We start from the raw sequence: 22,171 nt of genomic DNA on the forward strand, positions 1-22,171 counted from the left end.
TAGGAGGCATTCTAAATCCCTCATCTTTCACTACAATCTTTGACTATTTGACGAATATACCAGTAATCAGGAGTTAATAATGATCAAAGTCTCCAACTCATTAAACATAACTTGATAGTGTGTTTAAAAAGCTTTAAAGAAACTGGTGGAAAACTATATATCACATAACAAGAATCAAGTACTAGTAATAAACAAAAATAATAAAATCAAAATGCCTCATGAGGAAACACAACTATACATCATAGTCATGATATTATATTCTGCGTTTCATTTTATCAAGAGAAGATGATTCTTGACCTTTCAGTTAATCAGACGAAGACCATTTTATTTTGTGTGTGAACAAATTTGACCTATGTGGCCTCTTGGCTAATGAGAAAACTTGACACCAGACAGAAGACAAGCAGACTGATGGACGAGGCACTTGGCATAAGGCTCTTTGGGCCAGGTGAACTAAAATTGTATGAGCAAATCTGAAGAAAACAAAAGCTTACACTGCTGGCATCAAATTCTAAAATAAAGATTTGCATCGAGACCCTTGAAAAAGAACAAAGGAGGATAAAACCAGGTGTTCTTGAAGGATATATATGTATCGTAGCTGCTTCATAGACGACATCCACCATACAATTCCAGGTCTAACTAGAACTGTCGCCAGAATGGCTGACTAAGACCCCCGCAATCTGCACGAATCAATGGTGAAGTGGAACTCTTAATTAGAGGCTAACTAAGAAAACCCAGTAATATAGTGACCAGTTGCCATAGCAACCATAATTTTGAGAAAAAGAAAGTGGCATGCACATCTACACATGTTCCTCTATATTTCTGTGAAGTTTCATTGAAATCGGCCCTTCGGTTTAGGAGGAGTTGTCTGGACAAACTTAAAGTTATGGTTCTTATCGGAAAACCTTTTATAGTGACCAGTTGCCATAGCAACCATAATTTTTAGAAAAAGAAAGTGGCATGCACATCTACACATGATCATTAATATGTGTGTGAAGTTTCATTGGAATCGGCCCATCAGTTTAGGAGGAGTTGTCCGGACAAAACGTCTCTACAGACAGACGGACGGACGGACGGACAACCTGAATCCAGTATACCCCCCTAACTTTGTTGCGGGGGTATAATTAGGTTAAAGTCACATTCTCCAAATTAACTTAGTATACGTGTATGGCAAACATACATGTTTTTCTTTTAAATTAAAGTATTCAGCTAAATCATAATTTGACTTTCAGTATATTGTATGATCTGATTAAATTAATTTTGCACTAAATTAGAGTGTACCAAAATACAAATGGAATCAGTTTACAGTATATAGTGATGTTATTGTTCTACTTAAATACAACAAAACAAAATTTAAACATTGATCAATCAGTATTTTATTGTTGATAAATCTACAAGTTTAGATGCATTGTAGGCATACACTTATACAGATTACAAATAGACAAAGACTCCCATTCGCAGTCTGAAACATTGATTTATCTACAGCATCACAGCTGTCAGTTTTCACCCATGAAAACATAGGGGGAAAATCTATGTGGAAAGATGTTTATCTTAAACCTGAACATAGATTTTAAAATTGTGTTTTACAATGTGAGCTTTAAAACATGTCTGTTTCCTTTGTCAGGTAAAGAGTGCAAATGAAGGATTTGATGACTGGTTACCTTGGCAACTGATGGATTCAATCACCATTTGGTAAACCTGGGTATGATAAACATCTTTCCATACAAATGTAATCAAACTGATGAAAATAAGTCTGAACATTGGAATAATTTCATTTGCTATTAATTTATTAATAATGATAATTATCAGACTTATAATGGTAAATGTAAATTGCTTTAGAAATAGAAGATCAAACACTTTCGTTCATATATACATGAACATGACCTTGTGTATTTTTCTGTATATATCTTAAACCAATTCTCTGCATACAACAAATAATTCACGTATATATCACAATAGCATCTCTATAGTTCCAAGACTCATTTACATATCTGTTGTATGAGTGACATATTGATTCTACGGAGTTTCAAATCAAATCTGTTATGGGATAAATGTAAATAAAACTTTTATACATCAACCCAAACAGCTGTTATTCACGTCAGATAATTCAGAGTTTAATGTATACCACCCTTGTAGATACATGTAGTAACAGTAGTATACTGACGAACAGTCCACATTTGAAAATCTAAATACATTTCCACTATATCTTATACCTTGTTGAATTTAATTTTTCATTTAAAAAAAAAAATTATTGTTCAATATCTGAGCAAGAAGAACATGTATATTGTAGAATATGTAACACAGAATATTTATGCTGACAGGTCAAAGGTCAACATGTTATACAGAACATTTATACATATTTACCATTATATGGCACTGCCACTATATAACTCTACCAATTCAGTTGCGAGTTCACCAGCTTATGAACTGCCAACTGAAATTTGAATTTGAAAATTTCCAAAAAAAATCGCAGATGGTAAATATAAGCATTGAACGGCTTTCAGTTGGCATTCATAGTCAATATGAATGCCAACTGAAAGCAGTTCAATGCTTAAATGTACTGCGTTTTTATTCTGTATAATCATACTTCTTAATATTCTTCCAAAATGTTCATGATCAGTGACATGAAGGTTTTAAAATGTTGCAGATAGTAACACACAATATAAAACACCGGAAATATTGTCAGTATCTCACAAAAGATAAAGTATTTGAAAAGGGATATCCTTCAACTTATTGCACTGACACTAACTCGATAGACATAAGATGAAACAAGAAATCACTGGGTATGAAGACATAACAGTAACAAGAGGCCCAGCCTCACATACCGCAGTAATATATATACTGTCACAGTAAACAACATACATAGAAATAGTACTCCAGTTTTATTTCTGGATTTATATAATGATTGATGAATCAGAGTTTGGTGTACACACCATTTTTCTTCCATACTAATGTTATCAGGGCTTCTCCAGTAAAACATCTACCCCACACCAGGGCTCCAGGTTTGGTTAAGGGGCACCACATTTATAGAATTTATTCAATAAATTACATAGATGTAATAGGAAGTAGATGTAATAGGAAGGCAATCGTACCATGTATAGATTTATTGTGGAGTCCTGGGGGCGGGTAGATATTCTAATGGAATAGTCCTCAGTATAAAAAGTCATAATAAGATAAAAATGTGTCCATATATGAAGATATCACTAGTTTTAAGTGTTATGAACACCTGTTAATAAACAACAGCTGTCATTTTACAAAATCCTCCCAAGAACAGTTCCCAGAGCTACGTGCAGCTTTCTTGTGACAGCCGACCTGAACCAGTTTGAGATTTTGTCTGGTGAACAACAGTTTGTAGAGGTGACTATGGTTCAGTTGTTTCCCCTTAGGTACGTTCTTTGCTGCCTCTATATATGCTGGAATTACCTCCCTTGACTTTTCTATACTGTAACATAAAACAGAAGTCATCAAGCAATGGTTACCAGTACATGAGCATGTTAATTTCTAAATCTATGATAGATTACCACTACCCTTACCCGTATACTTAAGCTTTCTAAACATATTTAATAACAAGAGGCCCAAGGGCCTCCATGGTCACTAGGGCCGTTTTCGTTTTTGCGGTCCAGAAGGTTAGACCAATTGGATCGGTGTTGTTCGTTTATGAAATAAAGATGGACCTGGTGATTTTATATTGTTTTCAGAAGAGCCTTGATAAAGGCTTCCAAGGCCTGTATTAACATTTGCAGGTCCGTCAAGATATATGTTTGAAATATTACATTTAAAAACTGACGAACCGGTCAGCATAAACGAATTGGCCCCTGGGTTCTTATATGTTTTACAGGACAAAAATATCATTCCAAAGTGCTAACTAAAAAGAGAACAGCAGGGTGGAACAATATACGTCCGTTATATGCCCTATATTGTTATATACTATCTTGTGTTAAAATATAATTTCCATCACCTTCATTAAGAGTGGCTATCTGGCATGCTGTAAATCTCACTGTTCATTACAATGTCATATAATCTTCTAACAGTTTGAGGAAAACAATTACTTAAGTCAGCAACATCAACATCGATAGCAATAACTTTTGGAAAACTGAAATCTTTTCAGAGAGACACAACTTCATATCATGATCTTAACATTATATACCAAGTTTGAAAGAGATTGGTTGTAAAATGTAGGAGATTGTCAAACAAATGAAAGCTTATGCTGAACAGACAGAAGGACAGCGCCATACCATAATACTCTTGTCAAATGACGGGCATATTAAAACTGCCTTTTACAATAAAAGTATCATGTCCCTTTAAAATCTAGTCAACTTCACTCCCTCCCTAGGGGCAATGCCTATAAAATCTGGTCAACTTCACTCCCTCCCTAGGGGCAATCCCTATAAAATCTAGTCAACTTCACTCCCTCCCTAGGGGCAATCCCTATAAAATCTGGTCAACTTTAAATTTACTCCCTCCCTAGGGGCAATGCCTATAAAATCTAGTCCACTTCACTCCCTCCCTAGGGGCAATCCCTATAAAATCTAGTCAACTTCACTCCCTCCCTAGGGGCAATGCCTATAAAATCTGGTCAACTTCACTCCCTCCCTAGGGGCAATCCCTATAAAATCTAGTCAACTTCACTCCCTCCCTAGGGGCAATCCCTATAAAATCTGGTCAACTTTAAATTTACTCCCTCCCTAGGGGCAATGCCTATAAAATCTAGTCCACTTCACTCCCTCCCTAGGGGCAATCCCTATAAAATCTAGTCAACTTCACTCCCTCCCTAGGGGCAATCCCTATAAAATCTAGTCAACTTCACTCCCTCCCTAGGGGCAATGCCTATAAAATCTAGTCAACTTCACTCCCTCCCTAGGGGCAATCCCTATAAAATCTAGTCAACTTCACTCCCTCCCTAGGGGCAAATGTGAAGTCCCACAGGTAATAAATTCCTAGTTATGACAAAGCACCAAAGCTCTCTTCAACAATGGAAACAGTTGGTTATCAGTAAGAATGGAGAAAAAGGTTGTTAAAACTTCAGTGAATTTAACCTTGTTTTGGCCACACCTATATATGGCCCCAAGGTCAATATTTGCATAACATCAAACTGTCATTCCATTCTATCAATAAAATTCACTATTTTTTAACCGGCACCTTATATAAGAAGCTTCCAAGGATGAAGTGTATTTGATTTTTGTCATATCTTCGTATTGGGAAAACATTTCTGAAATTTTCGTCAATTTGGCCCTTTTAATCTCACCCCACAGGCCCCAGGGGGTAGGGACGACATAATTCAGTTTCATTTGACCTTTGCTGATAGTAGGGTTCTGCTAAATTCAATTAAAATTTCTTTTTAGGGATTTTCAAGGAGGTGTAATATAAATTGTTTATGGTCACACAAAATACAATGGACAAAATGTTCACAAAGACTTAATCTTAGGTAATCTAAAACATATATTCCTAAAGGCAGCTCCCGATGTCAAAATTGTATTGCCTTTGGGCTATGCAGAAAATAATGGTACTGTAGATCAGATTTAAATAGAGGTGTTGGATTATATATCCAAATTTATAAATCCCATGGGGGAAATTATCTCTACAAATACTCAAGGGAAGAATAGGAATAGGAGAAACTACCAGGTAATGGACACTGTGATTTAAACTCTGGACTGAAGCAGTAGTTCCACGATTTAATGACACCCTAAGGTGGCTCTAACCAAGGCTCCAGACTCATCTCGGAATCAGGTTTATTACTGCCCATATAATATGTACATGAGATAAGCATTACTCTGCTCACTTACATGTGGTCTAAATTCCACTAACCCGAACAGTTGACGGTATCCTTTGGAGGCGTACGGGTTGATGGTGTGATACTTGTCACATGTTTCACTATCAAATGGACCTTCGCATTTAAACCAGCCCTTTTTGTCGCACAACCGCAGCTTGGTTCCTGCTGATCGGTCGAAGTAGGTCGCGTGGAAGTCACTGCGTTTGAGCTGGTTCAGAACATCGTCCAGACTGGTGAGTAAAAGGTCTTTATGTTCTCCAGCAGATTCTTTCTCCACCTGGTCCTTTGCCTGAAATCAACACAGATCTTTCAGATTACATGTTGACCTTACAGACAGAAATAAGTGAAACTTCAGAACATGTTCTCTCCAAATTTTGAAGACATCAATCTTCAGGATATCATATCAAAATATCTACTCATGAAAGTTTTAAACTAAAATATATTATTAGCAAGACATATGTATTACAAATTATTGAAGCACATGCATTATCATAGTAAAATAATCATGATCTCTGCAGATTTATTGCCCTTCCTGTAAGTTGACTTCATAGCACTCTGCTGCATTAAGTTTAGAGCCAAGAAAATGTTGAACAGACTAAAATTGAGCATGTAACTATTTTTCTGCGTACATACTGTAGTGTAGAAACTCCAGACATGTTTGTATACCTACCGTAGTGTAGTAACTCCGGAGACGTGTTTGTGTACCTACCGTAGTGTAGTAACTCCGGAGACGGGTTTGTGTACCTACCGTAGTGTAGTAACTCCGGAGACGGGTTTGTGTACCTACCGTAGTGTAGTATACCTACCGTAGTGTAGTAACTTCGGAGACGTGTTTGTATACCTACCGTAGTGTAGTAACTTTGGAGACGTGTTTGTATACCTACCGTAGTGTAGTAACTTCGGAGACGTGTTTGTGTACCTACCGTAGTGTAGTAACTTCGGAGACGTGTTTGTATACCTACCGTAGTGTATTTACTCCGGAGACGTGTTTGTATACCTACCGTAGTGTAGTTACTCCGGAGACGTGTTTGTATATACCTACCGTAGTGTAGTAACTCCGGCGACGTGTTTGTGTACCTACCGTAGTGTAGTAACTCCGGAGACGGGTTTGTATACCTACCGTAGTGTAGTAACTCCGGAGACGTGTTTGTATACCTACCGTAGTGTAGTAACTCCGGCGACGTGTTTGTATACCTACCGTAGTGTAGTAACTCCGGAGACGTGTTTGTATACCTACCGTAGTGTAGTAACTCCGGAGACGTGTTTGTATACCTACCGTAGTGTAGTAACTCCGGAGACGTGTTTGTATACCTACCGTAGTGTAGTAACTCCGGAGACGTGTTTGTATACCTACCGTAGTGTAGTAACTCCGGCGACGTGTTTGTATACCTACCGTAGTGTAGTAACTCCGGAGACGTGTTTGTATACCTACCGTAGTGTAGTAACTCCGGAGACGGGTTTGTATACCTACCGTAGTGTAGTAACTCCGGAGACGTGTTTGTATACCTACCGTAGTGTAGTAACTCCGGAGACGTGTTGGTATATATACCGTAGTGTAGTAACTCCGGAGACGTGTTGGTATATATACCGTAGTGTAGTAACTCCGGAGACGTGTTTGTATACCTACCGTAGTGTAGTAACTCCGGAGACGGGTTTGTATACCTACCGTAGTGTAGTAACTCCGGAGACGGGTTTTGTGTACCTACCGTAGTGTAGTAACTCCGGAGACGGGTTCGTATACGTACCGTAGTGTAGTAACTCCGGAGACGGGTTTTGTGTACCTACCGTAGTGTAGTAACTCCGGAGACGGGTTTTGTGTACCTACCGTAGTGTAGTAACTCCGGAGACGGGTTTTGTGTACCTACCGTAGTGTAGTAACTCCGGAGATGTGTTTGTATACCTACCGTAGTGTAGTAACTCCGGAGACGGGTTTGTATACCTACCGTAGTGTAGTAACTCCGGAGACGGGTTTGTGCACTGTGCCTCATCACCTCACTCTTACTCTTGTATTTTTTGTTCAGGCCTGAAAACCAAACAATCTATGTATTAGACAAAAACAATTGGATTATGTTACTATATATATAACATGAAATTTCATTGTGTATCAACTTTTGTTGTTTTTGTAGTTGCTGTGGAACAACAAATGTTGTTGTATTAGTTATATGATTGTTACATGTTCCAACCACAAATGTTTGTATCCAAAAAATAATATGAAAGCTCAAGTCATGAGAAAAGTACACAAACAATTAATGCTTAACAGTATGAGAGAGACAATTGTTCATTTGGTTTTAATTAGAAATAAACAGCACGAATGGGCATGGGGACACCATCATCTTATAACTTACAAGTACCAAAATATGGGTACATTTTTGTAAACTTGTAAATCCAAATAAACGTAATCTGTACTTAGAAACTGTTAAAAGGCCTTTATCAACATATAACTATGATGATAATAATTGAAATTTTAGATATCGCTATATCACGTACAGCAACATAACCGTCTCAAAGCGGTTCATAAATCAGTATTCCTGGTTATTGGGCCTGTAAGCATGCAATCAGCCAATGTCTTTCTCAACTCCCTGGAGAGCATGCAGCCGGAGCTTCCATTTTGATGCTCACATGCATGACATTTCTTGCACATGCCCTACCACTTACTTATTTACAACTGAGTCAGCTGAAACACAACAGAATAAAGTATCGTGTTCAAGGATACAACACAGCGCCCGTACCTTCGGTCACGTAGCCTTGCATCCTACCATTAGACCACAGCGCCTCCTAACATATTTTCAAATCTTACATTTGAAAAGCTGACAAATAAATCAAAAGCTTACTTCGGGTGATCTAATATCAAGGGAGATTATTCACCTTCAAACCAGTCCTCATCCTCGTATCTCTGTTCACAATCCGTGTTCGTCTGCATCATTTCCAGATACTGAGAAATGATATGAATTTTTTCAGGAGCATTCTCTCCCTGGAGGAGATCGCGGATTTGTCCTGCTATCTCATTCTTCCTGGAGGTACAATACAGCTTGCTGAGGGCGTCATGTATCAAGGCTCCAGCTAGTTACAATAAAGTACATCTTTAAGCAATATACTAGGGGTACATAAACTCTCCTAGCAGGAGTACATTTGCAGGACAACAAGATAACTTAGCAGATTTTATTATGGGATAGTAAATACATAGAGAAAACCTATTAGGTGTGTGGTTAATTAAATGCTGGTTACTTAACTTATCTTTAACATGACAAACATACCCAAGCATTTTAGATATGTTTTATAAATTACAGAATTCTAGCTCCTCGTACCTCCCCGCCATCTCTCTCCTTTCTGAAGGAAGACAAACACCGTCTGAGCTGGCAACTTTTTGAAGAAGGAATCATCACACACAGTTGTCCCATCATCTTCTATCACCACGGTTACTTCTTTTCGACAAAGCTACAACATACAGAAACAACTGCAGGAGTGAACATGTACTTTATTAAGTATACTCTCATAAATAACTCTCTATACTGTAGAAGTCATTATTTTGGTGGGGTTCAATTTTCTTATTTTCACTATTTTAAGGATAGAGTGAAATCTAAAAAAAAAAATCACTATTGATGATAGAATGAAATTAAAAAAAAACAAAAAAAAACGAAAAGAAACAATCCCTTGAATGTAAATTCCATTTCACAATAAAAATATCCTTTTGATAACCTTTTAACATTGTGACCTTTGCAATGTATGTATCAATTATCATTATATTTTCCATGATGTTAGAATTATTTCCATGTCCCCTCGTGATTCTTTCTGTTTCTGAAATTTTCAGAGAAATGTATATATCTTATCAATGCAAAATCAAAAGGCACTATCAAATTAATGTCATAACCGGGGTAGTTGATTTCGTAAATCACAAAAGTGTAATGGTATATGAAATATATTTCTTTTTTATATACAACATATTCATTTGTACTACCAATATTTCAGGAAACTCTCAGAATCTACAAAGAAGGAATGTGCTGTTGTATCGCCGAGGCCAAGGAGATATACAGCTGCTGAGTCTATCAAGGGTCCCAGCATCGGGGACACCCTTCCTAGCAGGAAATCAGAGTTAAACCTCAGAAAAAGCCAGAGTCTCAATCTGACAGATTGCCATTGCTGTGAGCAGGTTACCAGAAAGTTTGAAGAATTTGAAACAGAACTTAAACAAACTAAATGTGGTGAGTTTATGTCAGTGTTATACATAAAAGCAAGAAAAGATGCTCCTAGACAGTGTTCCTTTAATAGTTAAAAATATGTTCCAATATGAATGTCCTGTCCTGTTTGAACTCATGGTTATATTTTTTCAATGTTACAGACCATGCCCCGACACTCAAACAGAGACTGATGGACCAATTACAGCAGGTGTCTGTAACTCCAAATCCTGTCCCAGGTAACTATATCTACAGCAGGTGTCCCTAACTCTAAATCCTGTCCCAGGTAACTAGTAACTACAGCAGGTGTCCCATAACTCCAAAGTCTGCCCCAGGTAACTAGTAACTACAGCAGGTGTCCCTAACTCCCAATCCTGTCCCAGGTAACTAGTAACTACAGCAGGTGTCCCTAACTCCAAAGTCTGCCCAGGTAACTAGTAACTACAGCAGGTGTCTGTAACTCCAAATCCTGTCCCAGGTAACTATAACTACAGCAGGTGTCCCTAACTCTAAATCCTGTACCAGGTAACTAGTAACTACAGCAGGTGTCCCTAACTCCAAAGTCTGCCCCAGGTAACTAGTAACTACAGCAAGTGTCCCTAACTCCAAAGACTGCCCCAGGTAACTAGTAACTACAGCAGGTGTCCATAACTCCAAATCCTGTCCCAGGTAACTAGTAACTACAGCAGGTGTCCCTAACTCTAAATCCTGTTCCAGGTAACTACAGCAGGTGTCCCTAACTCCAAAGTCTGCCCCAGGTAACTAGTAACTACTGCAGGTGTCTAACTTCAAAGCCTATCAAAGGTAACTACTGTAAGCGTCCCTAACCACAAAGCATGCCCCAGGTAACAAGATATCCCTCACTCCAAAACATGCCATGTGTGTCTACATATCTCCAAACTTCATCTTAATAACCACAAAAAGATGCCCCTTGCTCCTAACTCTGTCCTAGCTAAATACAACAGGAGTCCCCACTACCTAACTCTGTCCTAGGTAAATACAACAGGTGTCCCCATCTCCTAACTCTGTCCTAGCTAAATACAACAGGTGTCCCCATCTCCTAACTCTGTCCTATAGGTAAATACAACAGGTGTCCCCACTACCTAACTCTGTCCTATAGGTAAATACAACAGGAGTCCCCACTACCTAACTTTGACCTAGGTAAATACAACAGGAGTCCCCACTACCTAACTCTGTCCTATAGGTAAATACAACAGGTGTCCCCACCTCCTAACTCTGTCCTAGCTAAATACAACAGGTGTCCCCATCTCCTAACTTTGTCCTAGGTAAATACAACAGGAGTCCCCACTACCTAACTCTGTCCTATAGGTAAATAAAACAGGAGTCCCCACTACCTAACTTTGTCCTATAGGTAAATACAACAGGTGTCCCCATCTCCTAACTCTGTCCTAGCTAAATACAACAGGAGTCCCCACTACCTAACTTTGACCTAGGTAAATACAACAGTCGTCCCCACTACCTAACTCTGTCCTAGGTAAATACAACAGTCGTCCCCACTACCTAACTCTGTCCTAGGTAAATACAACAGGAGTCCCCACTACCTAACTCTGTCCTATAGGTAAATACAACAGGTGTCCCCATCTCCTAACTCTGTCCTAGGTAAATACAACAGGAGTCCCCACTACCTAACTCTGTCCTAGGTAAATACAACAGGTGCCCCCATCTCCTAACTCTGTCCTATAGGTAAATACAACAGGTGTCCCCATCTCCTAACTTTGTCCTAGGTAAATACAACAGGTGTCCCCATCTCCTAACTCAGTCCTAAGTAAATACAACAGGTGTCCCCACTACCTAACTCTGTCCTATAGGTAAATACAACAGGTGTCCCCATCTCCTTACTTGGTCCTAGGCAAACTACAACAGGGGTTCCTTGCTCCCAACTCTGTCCCAGGTAACAGCAACTACAGCAAGTAACTCTGTCCTAGGTAAATACAACAGGTGTCCCCATCTCCTAACTTTGTCCTAGGTAAATACAACAGGTGTCCCCATCTCCTAACTCAGTCCTAGGTGAATAAAACAGGTGTCCTAATCTCCTAAGTTGGTCCTAAGTGAATACAACAGGTGTCCCCATCTCCTAACTGAGTCCTAGGTGAATAAAACAGGTGTCCCCATCTCCTAAATTGGTCCTAAGTGAATACAACAGGTGTCCCCATCTCCTAACAGGGGTTCCTTCCCAACTCTGTCCCAGGTAACAGCAACTACAGCAGGTGTCTTCTAGCTCTTACTACATAAATATACAAACAGAGGTACAAACTGTATGGGCAATATCATTAATGATAATCTGTTCATCATCATCTTTCTGTATTGTAGGAAGGCCAAGGGCAGGGATAGTGTCTTCTTCAGACGCCTTAAAATACAAGGTACACTGTACATTATGTATAATTCCTTTTTTACTGATAATGTGTATATGTCTTTACCTGGTACGTGTATCAAAAAAACTTTATACAAGTTTTTGCTTTGTCCGATAAAGTAATCACTCCCTCAAATATGAACAGTACAGAAAACATTTGATATGTTGTCAGAGTAAAAGCATGAAACAAGTCTATTTTACTTCATATACACAATTCCCACCCTTTAGTGACCTTTGTTGAACAGTGCGACTTTTGTTAATTGTGTGATCTTTGTTCCATGATCATGAAGATGGTTGAACTTTCCCCTGGGTCACATGTCTTTATACATCGTGACCAACAAGATGCCGTCATTGCTGCAGGAAGGAAACCTGGAGGTCGTGACCTAAATGGAGAGAAGATGGCTGCACAATTACTGCACATCTTCTTTCCTGAAGAGCTCACTTCAAACAATATGGAGGGGCCATGTGACGATATTGTCCAGGCTGTTACAGGTAACAATTGAATATGAGTGGCATTGATCTGTATACAAAATGATCCAGCGATTATTGATTATCACAGATACGGCATTCTGCCAGGTTTAGGATATTATATAATTTTGTGCTCATTAATTTTCTACTACCATCTATATACCTTTAAAGCATTTTATTGATGTTATCAATGTATTAAAGTCATGATCACTGTCCTAATTATATATATAAATATCTTAAGACTTGAGGTGAAATCATCTTAAATGTCCATTTAATTCAAGGGTATAAATTCATGCTGTCTATCAGTTTGATTCTGACTAGAGGAAGCTAATGACTCCATACAATGTCCACGCACTTAATTTACCCTTGGTCAATATACTGGTTATATATATATTTGACTTTTGTTACGGAAATCACTTAAATTCTGTCAGTGTTGATTTGCATGATTAACATTCCATTTTTATGCAGCTACATCGAACAACTTGTAAATGTTTTATTAATATTTCTAATTTCAGCATTCTGCCTTGCACGAAGTAGCAAGTCTCCAGGGAAAGTGAGAGCATCTATGTATGCAGAACTTGCAACCATGCAAGAGTCATGAATTTATCCTAAATACATATAGAATATATTATCAGAACTTAGTAAGTTATTACAGAATTATCAGACTTTATACAATATATTGACATATCAGTGGAGTATGCAACATTTAAAGGCATTAATTTAATGTACCTACGGTTTTCATTTTCCCAGAAAAAAGGGTGGTTGCATATATATATAAGGAGCGGGGCACTTAATATCAAATACATTTATATATCAGTATTTAAACAGCTCTATTATGACATACGTACTGCTCAACATCTAATATATTATATATTACCCTTGAAAGGTTTATATTATAACACTAATTTTTTTCAAGGCAGACAAAACTTCTGCCACTGAGTATTTCTGGTGCATTTATTCATGACCATAAACTCTGTGGACCATAGCTATATAGGTTATTGGATAAGGCAGTATTTTAGGGAATTTTTATCAATGACTTCATTAATACATGTATAATTAGAGAAATGAACAACATATATATATACACAAATAGGAAAAGATTGAGCCTAAGTTCAGAATCAAATATAAATAAGGTTTACTGCAGGCAGAAAACAACCTGTGTACACAATATATATATATATATGAATTTCCTGTCGTAGTTGTACCGAGAGAAATATATATAATATGTGTACAATTCGTATCATGTATGTAAATACATTGCGATCCAGGTATTCATATCATCTTATAGACGACTTCCATAATGATCATGTCAGGGTATCGGGCCGACCATCACTGCGCCATTGAAACGTTCTTTTTTAAGAACGCCAATGTGGTGCAGCGGTATAAGCTGCGGGTATTTCTGGCAAGGCGATTGGGTGCCGTAGATCGCGAGGCCCGGTCAGGGCACGAGTCAAAAAGTTGTCTTCCTTCGTCATTTGTGTTGCTAAGATATATAAATAGATCTCTAGATCTGTAAACAATTACTATGGTACATTCCCTATAATATTTTGTAGAGAGGGGGAAGGAAGAATATAACATAATTCTTTTATGATTTTATTTTTAGTAAACTTCCATGATGTTGTAAATGTGACATATCATTTTGTGCTAAAACCCACATTACATTATGGTATATGCTGATCGCACTACAGTGACTACACTATGCTACACATAAGTGTTGATTGCATTACGTATACACTACACATTGATATTAATGTCAGAATAGTTTAAAGTATGAAACTACCGGTATGCCTCTGTACATTATAGTTTTGACTTTGTACAATCATGAATGTTATATTTATACTGTTGTTTCATATCCAACTTGTGTCTAATCCCATTTGTGTTTTGACAATAAAATATCTTTAAATCAAAATCCAAGGCTTTTTCTCCGGAATACAGGATAAAGAACAAGACAACCAACTCATGATCATGTTCTTATGTGAGTTATATGACTTTACATACAAACTTGCATAGTCTATACCAGTTGGAATATTGCTTTGTTACTAAAAAGCCAAAATCACTTAAACAGTAAATTTTGCTATACATTATTTAAGTTAAATTTAAAGTGATATTTGGCTATTTTTGGTAACAAATTCATATTCTGGCGAGACTGGCATATAATATTAATACGAAAGTTTGCGTATTGTTTGGAAGTTGGAGGCTTTCCCCAACCTGCTATAATCTCATGATCAAAAAGTGCAAAAAAATAGAAAATATCAGTAAGAGATGGAAGCCCCCGCTGCCACTTGACACCCAGCCAGAAACACAGTTTGTAAAGGATCGCATCAGCAGTACTAGTTCCTGAGATTAGCTAGTTACACTGCGTCTGAATGTCAACTGGATGGGATGGGATGGGACGGGACAGACATGGGTAACACTATATGCACTCCATTTCATGACAGGGGCATAAAAATCCTTCATTTATTTGTGTCATGTTTTTTTTACTAAGTTTGAAACTTGTAAAAATTCCTTCTTTTCTTACTTTTATTTGAAATTAATATTCAATTTGTAATAACTGTACTGACAGTATAGCCTATAGGATCTGACTGCTTTTGGCTGAAACGTCATTGACATACATAGTCTAAAATGTCCATTGTACATGGCCAAAACTAGCAATGCTCCTCAAGCAAAGGGCATGTAACTCATACTGATATATCTTATATTAGAAATGCTTGAAAACATGTACCTTAACTATGGGATTTAGTATCTGGAAGATTTAACTGTCTATAGCATTTTATACAAATACATAAATGAACTAGAAATATTGATTAGGAATCTTCATCATATTCATTCATTAACAAGAGAGATGCCAGAAGGAACTTGGGGCCCACATGGAATGATCCATATCAGTCAAACGAAAGACTGATATTTTCTCTTCTTCTTCCTTCTTTCACTCTTCCTTCAAAACATTTAATAACTTTATATAGCACTATATATAGCAGGAACAACATGCATTTGTAAAAATCCAACTGGACATACTCTGTACATTGTAGTTCTTCCAATCAGACACAACTGGAGACTAAGGGGAATCTCACATTTGAGAAAGACCCATAATGTTGATTTAGTACTTTAATAAATTGCTATAACAATGCAGTTTCAATTGTCCAAATTCAAGATGGTTGCCTGCTGGCTATGTTGTTTTCTGATCATCACTTAATTAAAAAATTAATTCCCATACCAAAAAAAGGTATAAAAAGTTATAACTTTTTTGTACCTTTTTAGTACCTTTTCTGTACCTTTTTCAAAAGGTACAGAAAAGTTATAACTTTTTTGTACCTTTTTGAAAACTTAGAATTTATGAATGTACCTTTTGATAACTTTTTGGGACTTAGACAATTTTAGATGTAACTTTTTTATACCTTTCTGGACTTAGAAAATTTCATGTATAACTTTGTGTAACTTTTCTGGACTTCGAAAATTTGAGGTATACCTTTTTTGTACCTTTTCTGGACTTTGAAAATTTGAGGTATACCTTTTTTGTACCTTTTCTGGACTTAGAAAATATTTACAACATCTGAAAAGATTGATTAATTTTAGCAAAACTTTGCTGGACTTAGAAAATTGCATGTATAACTTTTTTGTACCTTTTCTGGACTTAGAAAATATTTACAACATCTGAAAAGATTGATTAATTTTAGCAAAACTTTGCTGGACTTAGAAAATTGCATGTATAACTTTTTTGTACCTTTTCTGGACTTAGAAAATATTTACAACATCTTAAAAGACTGATTATTTTTAGCAAAACTTGTCTGTATCTTTTCTGGACAACCATAAGATTACTAAATAAATCTTATGTTTGCTTATGACACATAATAATTACTGTTAATGTAATCACAAATAATTATACAAGACAGTGACAGTGAAATTCTATTACAGGTACAGTAAGGACCGTAGCTTTTAATACTTTTACCCTTTCCCCCGCGATTTATGGTGACGAGTGTACATGGAGAAATAATCACCGTGTTTCCTGGTGATAGACCAATTATGCCGATCGATCACCGGGGTTAAATCATCAAAGATCGCGGTGACCAAGCGTACCGCGGTGAACCTCCGCGATCGAGACACTGAGGACCACAGAGGATCAGCAGGACTCATCGGTGCCGACTCATGCGATAAAATTTACCTGTAATATGAATCGGTATGGAGTAATTACATGTATATAACTGACACCCATCAACGCTATGATCGATGTGACCAGGGACGTACGGTATAACCATTTGCCATTGGTTTTGATTGTTTCCATCTCTTATAAATGCCGTAGAATTAAACATCAGTTTTACTTAGCTTGAAAATATGATGATTTTTTTTGTCACTAGTCGTAGTCTAAAGGGGACATAGATAATGTCTAGTATATTTAGATATATAAAGAACTGTAAAAATTCCGCTGTGTGTCGCTGACAGGTAAAAGAAAGTAGATTTGATGGAAGTTATTTCTTGAGTAGTAGATCTAAGAATCACTGTGTGATGATCATTTATCATTTCAAACAACTTTAATCCAAGTAAGGATATAATTTGCATACATTTCTGGTGTAGGGCCAGAACGCACTAGCCTACTATATGAAAACATTGAATGTGCCGTCACCGTTTGGTGTCGCTAAGATATAAGGTGTAAATACAATAAAACCGGTGTGAAATCGCACGTATCTTACCAATATGGATAAATGAGATATTTATTTACCCCAGATCACCCATTTAGTCCCACCTAGGTGTTTTATTCCGTCAGTATAGACCCTTGCTTTACGCTAGTCAAAATTTCACGCTGTTGACCTGCCATTTTGTAAGTGACAGTACGACTAACAACCCGAATCGGAACGCAATGGACCGAAAAGACCATATATAATTTATTGTGTTTTTCTTCTAAAGTAGTTTGAATCAAGAAAACTAAGCTTATTATTTCACAAAACCTGTTATATTAAATTCAAAAATTCATAATTTCTTAATTATAAGCGGTAAAATCTATAGAAATAAAAGTTGTATCATCGCACATGGTTAGGTAATTAGGCCGACCGCGACCTACAATGTATAGTTAGCAACATGGCGTCGAATCCAGAATGAAATATTGACTAGCGTAAAGCGAGGGTCTATAAGGACTGAATAAAACACCTAGATGGGACTAAATGGGTATACTGGGGTAAATAACTATCTCATTTATCCATATATGTAAGTGTTATGTCATTCCCGATTTTATTGTCAGCTGTCGGAGAATTCCACGTTTTCATATCGTAGTGTGCCAGACGAGGCCAATAGAAACTCTGGCTAATTCCACATATGAAACTGATCAAAAGTGGGAATAACACTAATTATGTGTAATGATACTGGTTGCATAGTTTCTATCAAAAATGTGATTTCAATGATTTTTATCAAATCTTAATACTTGTACGAATTTCATCGGTTAGATTGACAAGTCACCTTATACAAAGCAGATGACACTGAAGTTCGTCACACCTCAGTGAGCATTGTTGCTGTCAATCAAACGCCGCGGAAAGGCTTTGCGCGTATTTCATTGGTTGATAAGAATGATTGACAAGTCATTCTCCGTGCACAGGTAAGATTTACAAGACAGTTACGAAATGTCTTGTTATTACTATGCATCAATCTTTTACAGATAAATATATTTTCAAATAAATGATAACTATTCTTTTAAAGTTTTGCTATCAGAAAGTTAGTTTTATCACGTTTATGACCATAACGAGTTAAATACATGTATATCAATCCATAATTTTACCATCGATCATTGGAATTGTGGAAGTTATTTAATTCATGTTACGGTGTTTGTCTTGTTGAGTACGGCAATAAGATGCATGTTAAAAGCACACGATTTGTAAATGATCTCCATTTCGATAGTGATACTTCACGCATACGAAAGTCAGTACATGGTATTACATCAACAGTTTCTTTGGTATTTTTGATAATAAACATTATATTTATTTAACATTATTTAAGAAGACAGTACGGTGGTTTTTAGAAGATAAAAAACATATTTGCTGATTATTTCATGTGATAACAATAAAATTTCAACGTATATTTTTTTCTGAAGCGTGTGATTTAAATATTAAGCTGTTAAAGCATTTCTTTATTTTAGAATCCATGTGACACAATCAAATGTTTTTTCCAAAGACTATATTGCTAGAGATCATATATATTTATGAATATATATGAATTACATCAATTGTATTTGACATGTATTTTGAAAGTTCATTGCATTATCTAAAAACATTTTCTAATAAAATATTTAACATAAAATGTGGGTTTTTTTTTTAGTCATACATGTATATAAAACTTTAGTCATTTCAGTATATATCACAAGTGGTACATGTACAGAGTTAAAGTTCTTGGTGTTCAAATGCTGACGTGGTGAAACTCGGTGTTAAAGTGTACCAAGAACAAAAAAACGATATTCAAACATGTTATTTTTTGTAAAAACCAATGAATGATGTCGCGAACCACATCAAAATCGGTTGGCCGAGTGCCGAGATAAAATCTAAGCATTATATTCTATACAAAACCCGCTTCAAGTCATGAAGAACACTTAATTCAGAAAGTAATATATTATAATCATCATGATCTACAATAGACTAAATCTCACGTATGAATACCAGTGTTGGAGCCTGCAACAAACTTCTACATATACAGATTTTATCCCGAGGGTATTTTACATGTCATGGTCTCGGGGATAACGGACGATTACATTCTTGAGAAAGATATAATTTTTATATGATCGTTGTCAGTGAAATTAAATAAAAGTGATTCGCAACAATTATAATATAATTGATACTTTATGTACAGGTACATAGGTTCTTACTAAAACCATCATTTTCGCTCCGTTTTTTAATATATATATAGAAAACATACAATTTAGTTCATCGTGATTAATCATAATTAATACTAAAACTTATTAACTCGCAATAATTTTCGTGTATGAATTTTTCAAATTTTATTTATTTATTTTTTATTATCATTAAAAAAATTTTTTTGTTATTGTGTCATTATTGTGAAGTGATCGAGATCATTGTGGTTTTACTTTCCATTCGTGTGTCACAAGTCATATCTTCACTTAAAACAGGACTTTAGAAGATTAGAAACATGTTCGGAGAATTACGAATTGAGTGGCTTAGTATAACCGCTAAACAATTACCAAGTGTGAAATTATGGTCCACAAGCTCGTCACACCTGTCACTGCACTACAGGTGTCTGGTGTTCTAATCGGCACACGCCGATAATTCTTGTGAGTTCTCGCGTTTGGTTTCTATGTACTTCAAAAAAGTTCCGAAGATATACTTTTACATGTTGTACGTAAATTGAGCTTGAATTTTATTAAGAATTGCGTGTTACTATAGGGAAGGCATTTTTAAGTTGTTGAAATCAAACATATTATTTTTGGAATTCAGTGGGTTTCGTTTTCCTTTCAAGCGAAAAAAATGTATCTTAAAGGTTTGTCTATAGAATGATTAACCTAAGTTACCTCATTCATAAACCCACGTTGTTGAAAATTTACTCTATGAATCTTTCCGAAAATCACAAATAACGGTATCTTCAAGTGTATCTTCAAGTGTATTTGCAACATATCTATTGCTGTTTTGGCTAATAAAAATTCCAATTTTTTAACTTTTATTTCACATCGTGTATGAATTGTATTTTAAATTTCTATTACTAGAAGTATTATAACCGAAATCAATATTGGTATGTAACAACCCGGAAATGCCCTCATAATAAAGGCTATATGATGTAAGTCGTTGTAAACGACCCATTATTCAAATGCCATACATGTTACAGCGACCCGTTAAAATAGAAAATTATTCAAATTTTACATGTTATATACGACCTGTTATATTAGAAAATGAGTAAGATGATACACGTTGTATTTGGCCCTGTATAATAGAAAATTAATAAGATGTTACATGTTGTATATGGCACGTTATAATAGAAAATTATATGCCCCTGGTTTCGGTAACATTTGTTATTAACTAACTCACAAATATAAGTCAAAAAGTTTATTCAGTACTTTCATTATTGTTGTCTCATTCGCATTAATTGCAGGCACGTGTTCACGTTTGTTTCTATATATATTTCCTATATGACGGCTCTGATCCCATTAAACCTCTGACGTCACAGGTCAGAGGTCACCGAAACGTAGTCAACGGCTCTGGATTCGAGAAAAATCGCAATTACTCTAAAACTAAAGTCGCTGTGAAAGTCGACCTTTCAGCATTTTTAGTTTCATCCTAAATCACATTTAAACTTGAAATAGCAAATCGTTACGGGTACACTTTAAGACCACCACGTAATTAAGTCAATTACGCTATGAAGGCTATTTTCACTCCATTCAATTTCATCTCATCTTAAATTGTCCTTATTTGTATTAATTACGAAAGAAATGCATTAAATCTCATAATTGTATGAAAACCTAGCATGTTCAAATTAATAGAGCTGTTAACAAGAAATAATAGAAGTTATATCTCAAATCTTGCTAAATATATTAAATTTGCAAGGAAGAGAAAATTAGAATGGCTTAATAACCAATAATTATGTATAGTCATATAATGTTTCTCATACATATGTTGTATTACTTTTATTAGTAGTTGAATTGTCTGTATGTGCACTTCCAGCACAAATCTATGATAGGATATTGTTTATGATGTAAATAGTAAATTAATTGTTATATACATGCATATAATCACATATCACTATGTGTAAGGGTATATATGTATACAATAAAAGATCCGGATTTTACAACTTACCATCAGTCCATGTTTTTTTTTATGATTTTTACGTACCAGAAACCCCAAGCTATCTATTTAAAAGTACGGGACACTAGCGAGAACTACCCAAGATGTCCGATAATTATTAAACCCGTATTCACTTAACAATGTGACGCTTACATAATTAATTAAGTATCAGACGACTATTGACTAATTTGTGTGTAATCAACCCAGTTCTTGTGATCACTGCTTAATACGTAAATGTGTATGTAATTAATAGCATGCATCTTTCAATGAGTTTCACGTAACGGTGTTACAAGCCGATATCCGTGTTTACCCAATACAAGCGTTAATGATGTTAATTACCGATCATAAATTTATTACATGTATTTGAGATTGATTAATTATCGTATCACGCACTGTATGTTTGTGCATAAATTCTTGCTAACTACGAAATAGCAATATGTGTTCCTATAAAAGTTGCCGTCTGTAAAATAACTATCATAGATATTGTACGTCAAGTTGATAAAAGCAAGACCAGGCTATACTATAAAATCCTTTAATACTGTAACATTTAGGTCGTAGAGAAAAAGCAATGTACCGTTATAAAAACAAAAGCTACACATTGTAACACAGGTAAACACCCGGGGCTATGACC

At 36.1% G+C, this 22,171-nt stretch overlaps 2 protein-coding genes across 2 annotated transcripts in view; one reads left to right on the forward strand and one right to left on the reverse strand.

Annotated features, from left to right (window-relative positions):
• Nucleotides 1–1,349: 1,349 nt before the first annotated feature.
• LOC117344969 (DNA fragmentation factor subunit beta-like) overlaps nucleotides 1,350–22,171 on the reverse strand; it is a 33,804-nt gene continuing 12,982 nt past the window's right edge. The window contains 6 exon segments of the mRNA XM_033907875.1: nucleotides 1,350–3,439; nucleotides 5,781–5,797; nucleotides 5,799–6,056; nucleotides 7,711–7,790; nucleotides 8,633–8,827; nucleotides 9,073–9,202. Coding sequence (XP_033763766.1) covers nucleotides 3,244–3,439; nucleotides 5,781–5,797; nucleotides 5,799–6,056; nucleotides 7,711–7,790; nucleotides 8,633–8,827; nucleotides 9,073–9,202 — 876 coding nt within the window. The 3' untranslated portion in view covers nucleotides 1,350–3,243.
• On the forward strand, nucleotides 9,132–14,028 carry LOC117344970. Its single transcript, XM_033907876.1, has 6 exons — nucleotides 9,132–9,237; nucleotides 9,734–9,966; nucleotides 10,104–10,178; nucleotides 12,271–12,320; nucleotides 12,601–12,802; nucleotides 13,294–14,028. Coding segments are annotated over exons 1-6 (648 nt in total). The 5' UTR covers nucleotides 9,132–9,235; the 3' UTR covers nucleotides 13,380–14,028.

Source organism: Pecten maximus, chromosome 16, assembly GCF_902652985.1.
Source record: "Pecten maximus chromosome 16, xPecMax1.1, whole genome shotgun sequence".
NCBI lineage: Eukaryota > Metazoa > Mollusca > Bivalvia > Pectinida > Pectinidae > Pecten > Pecten maximus.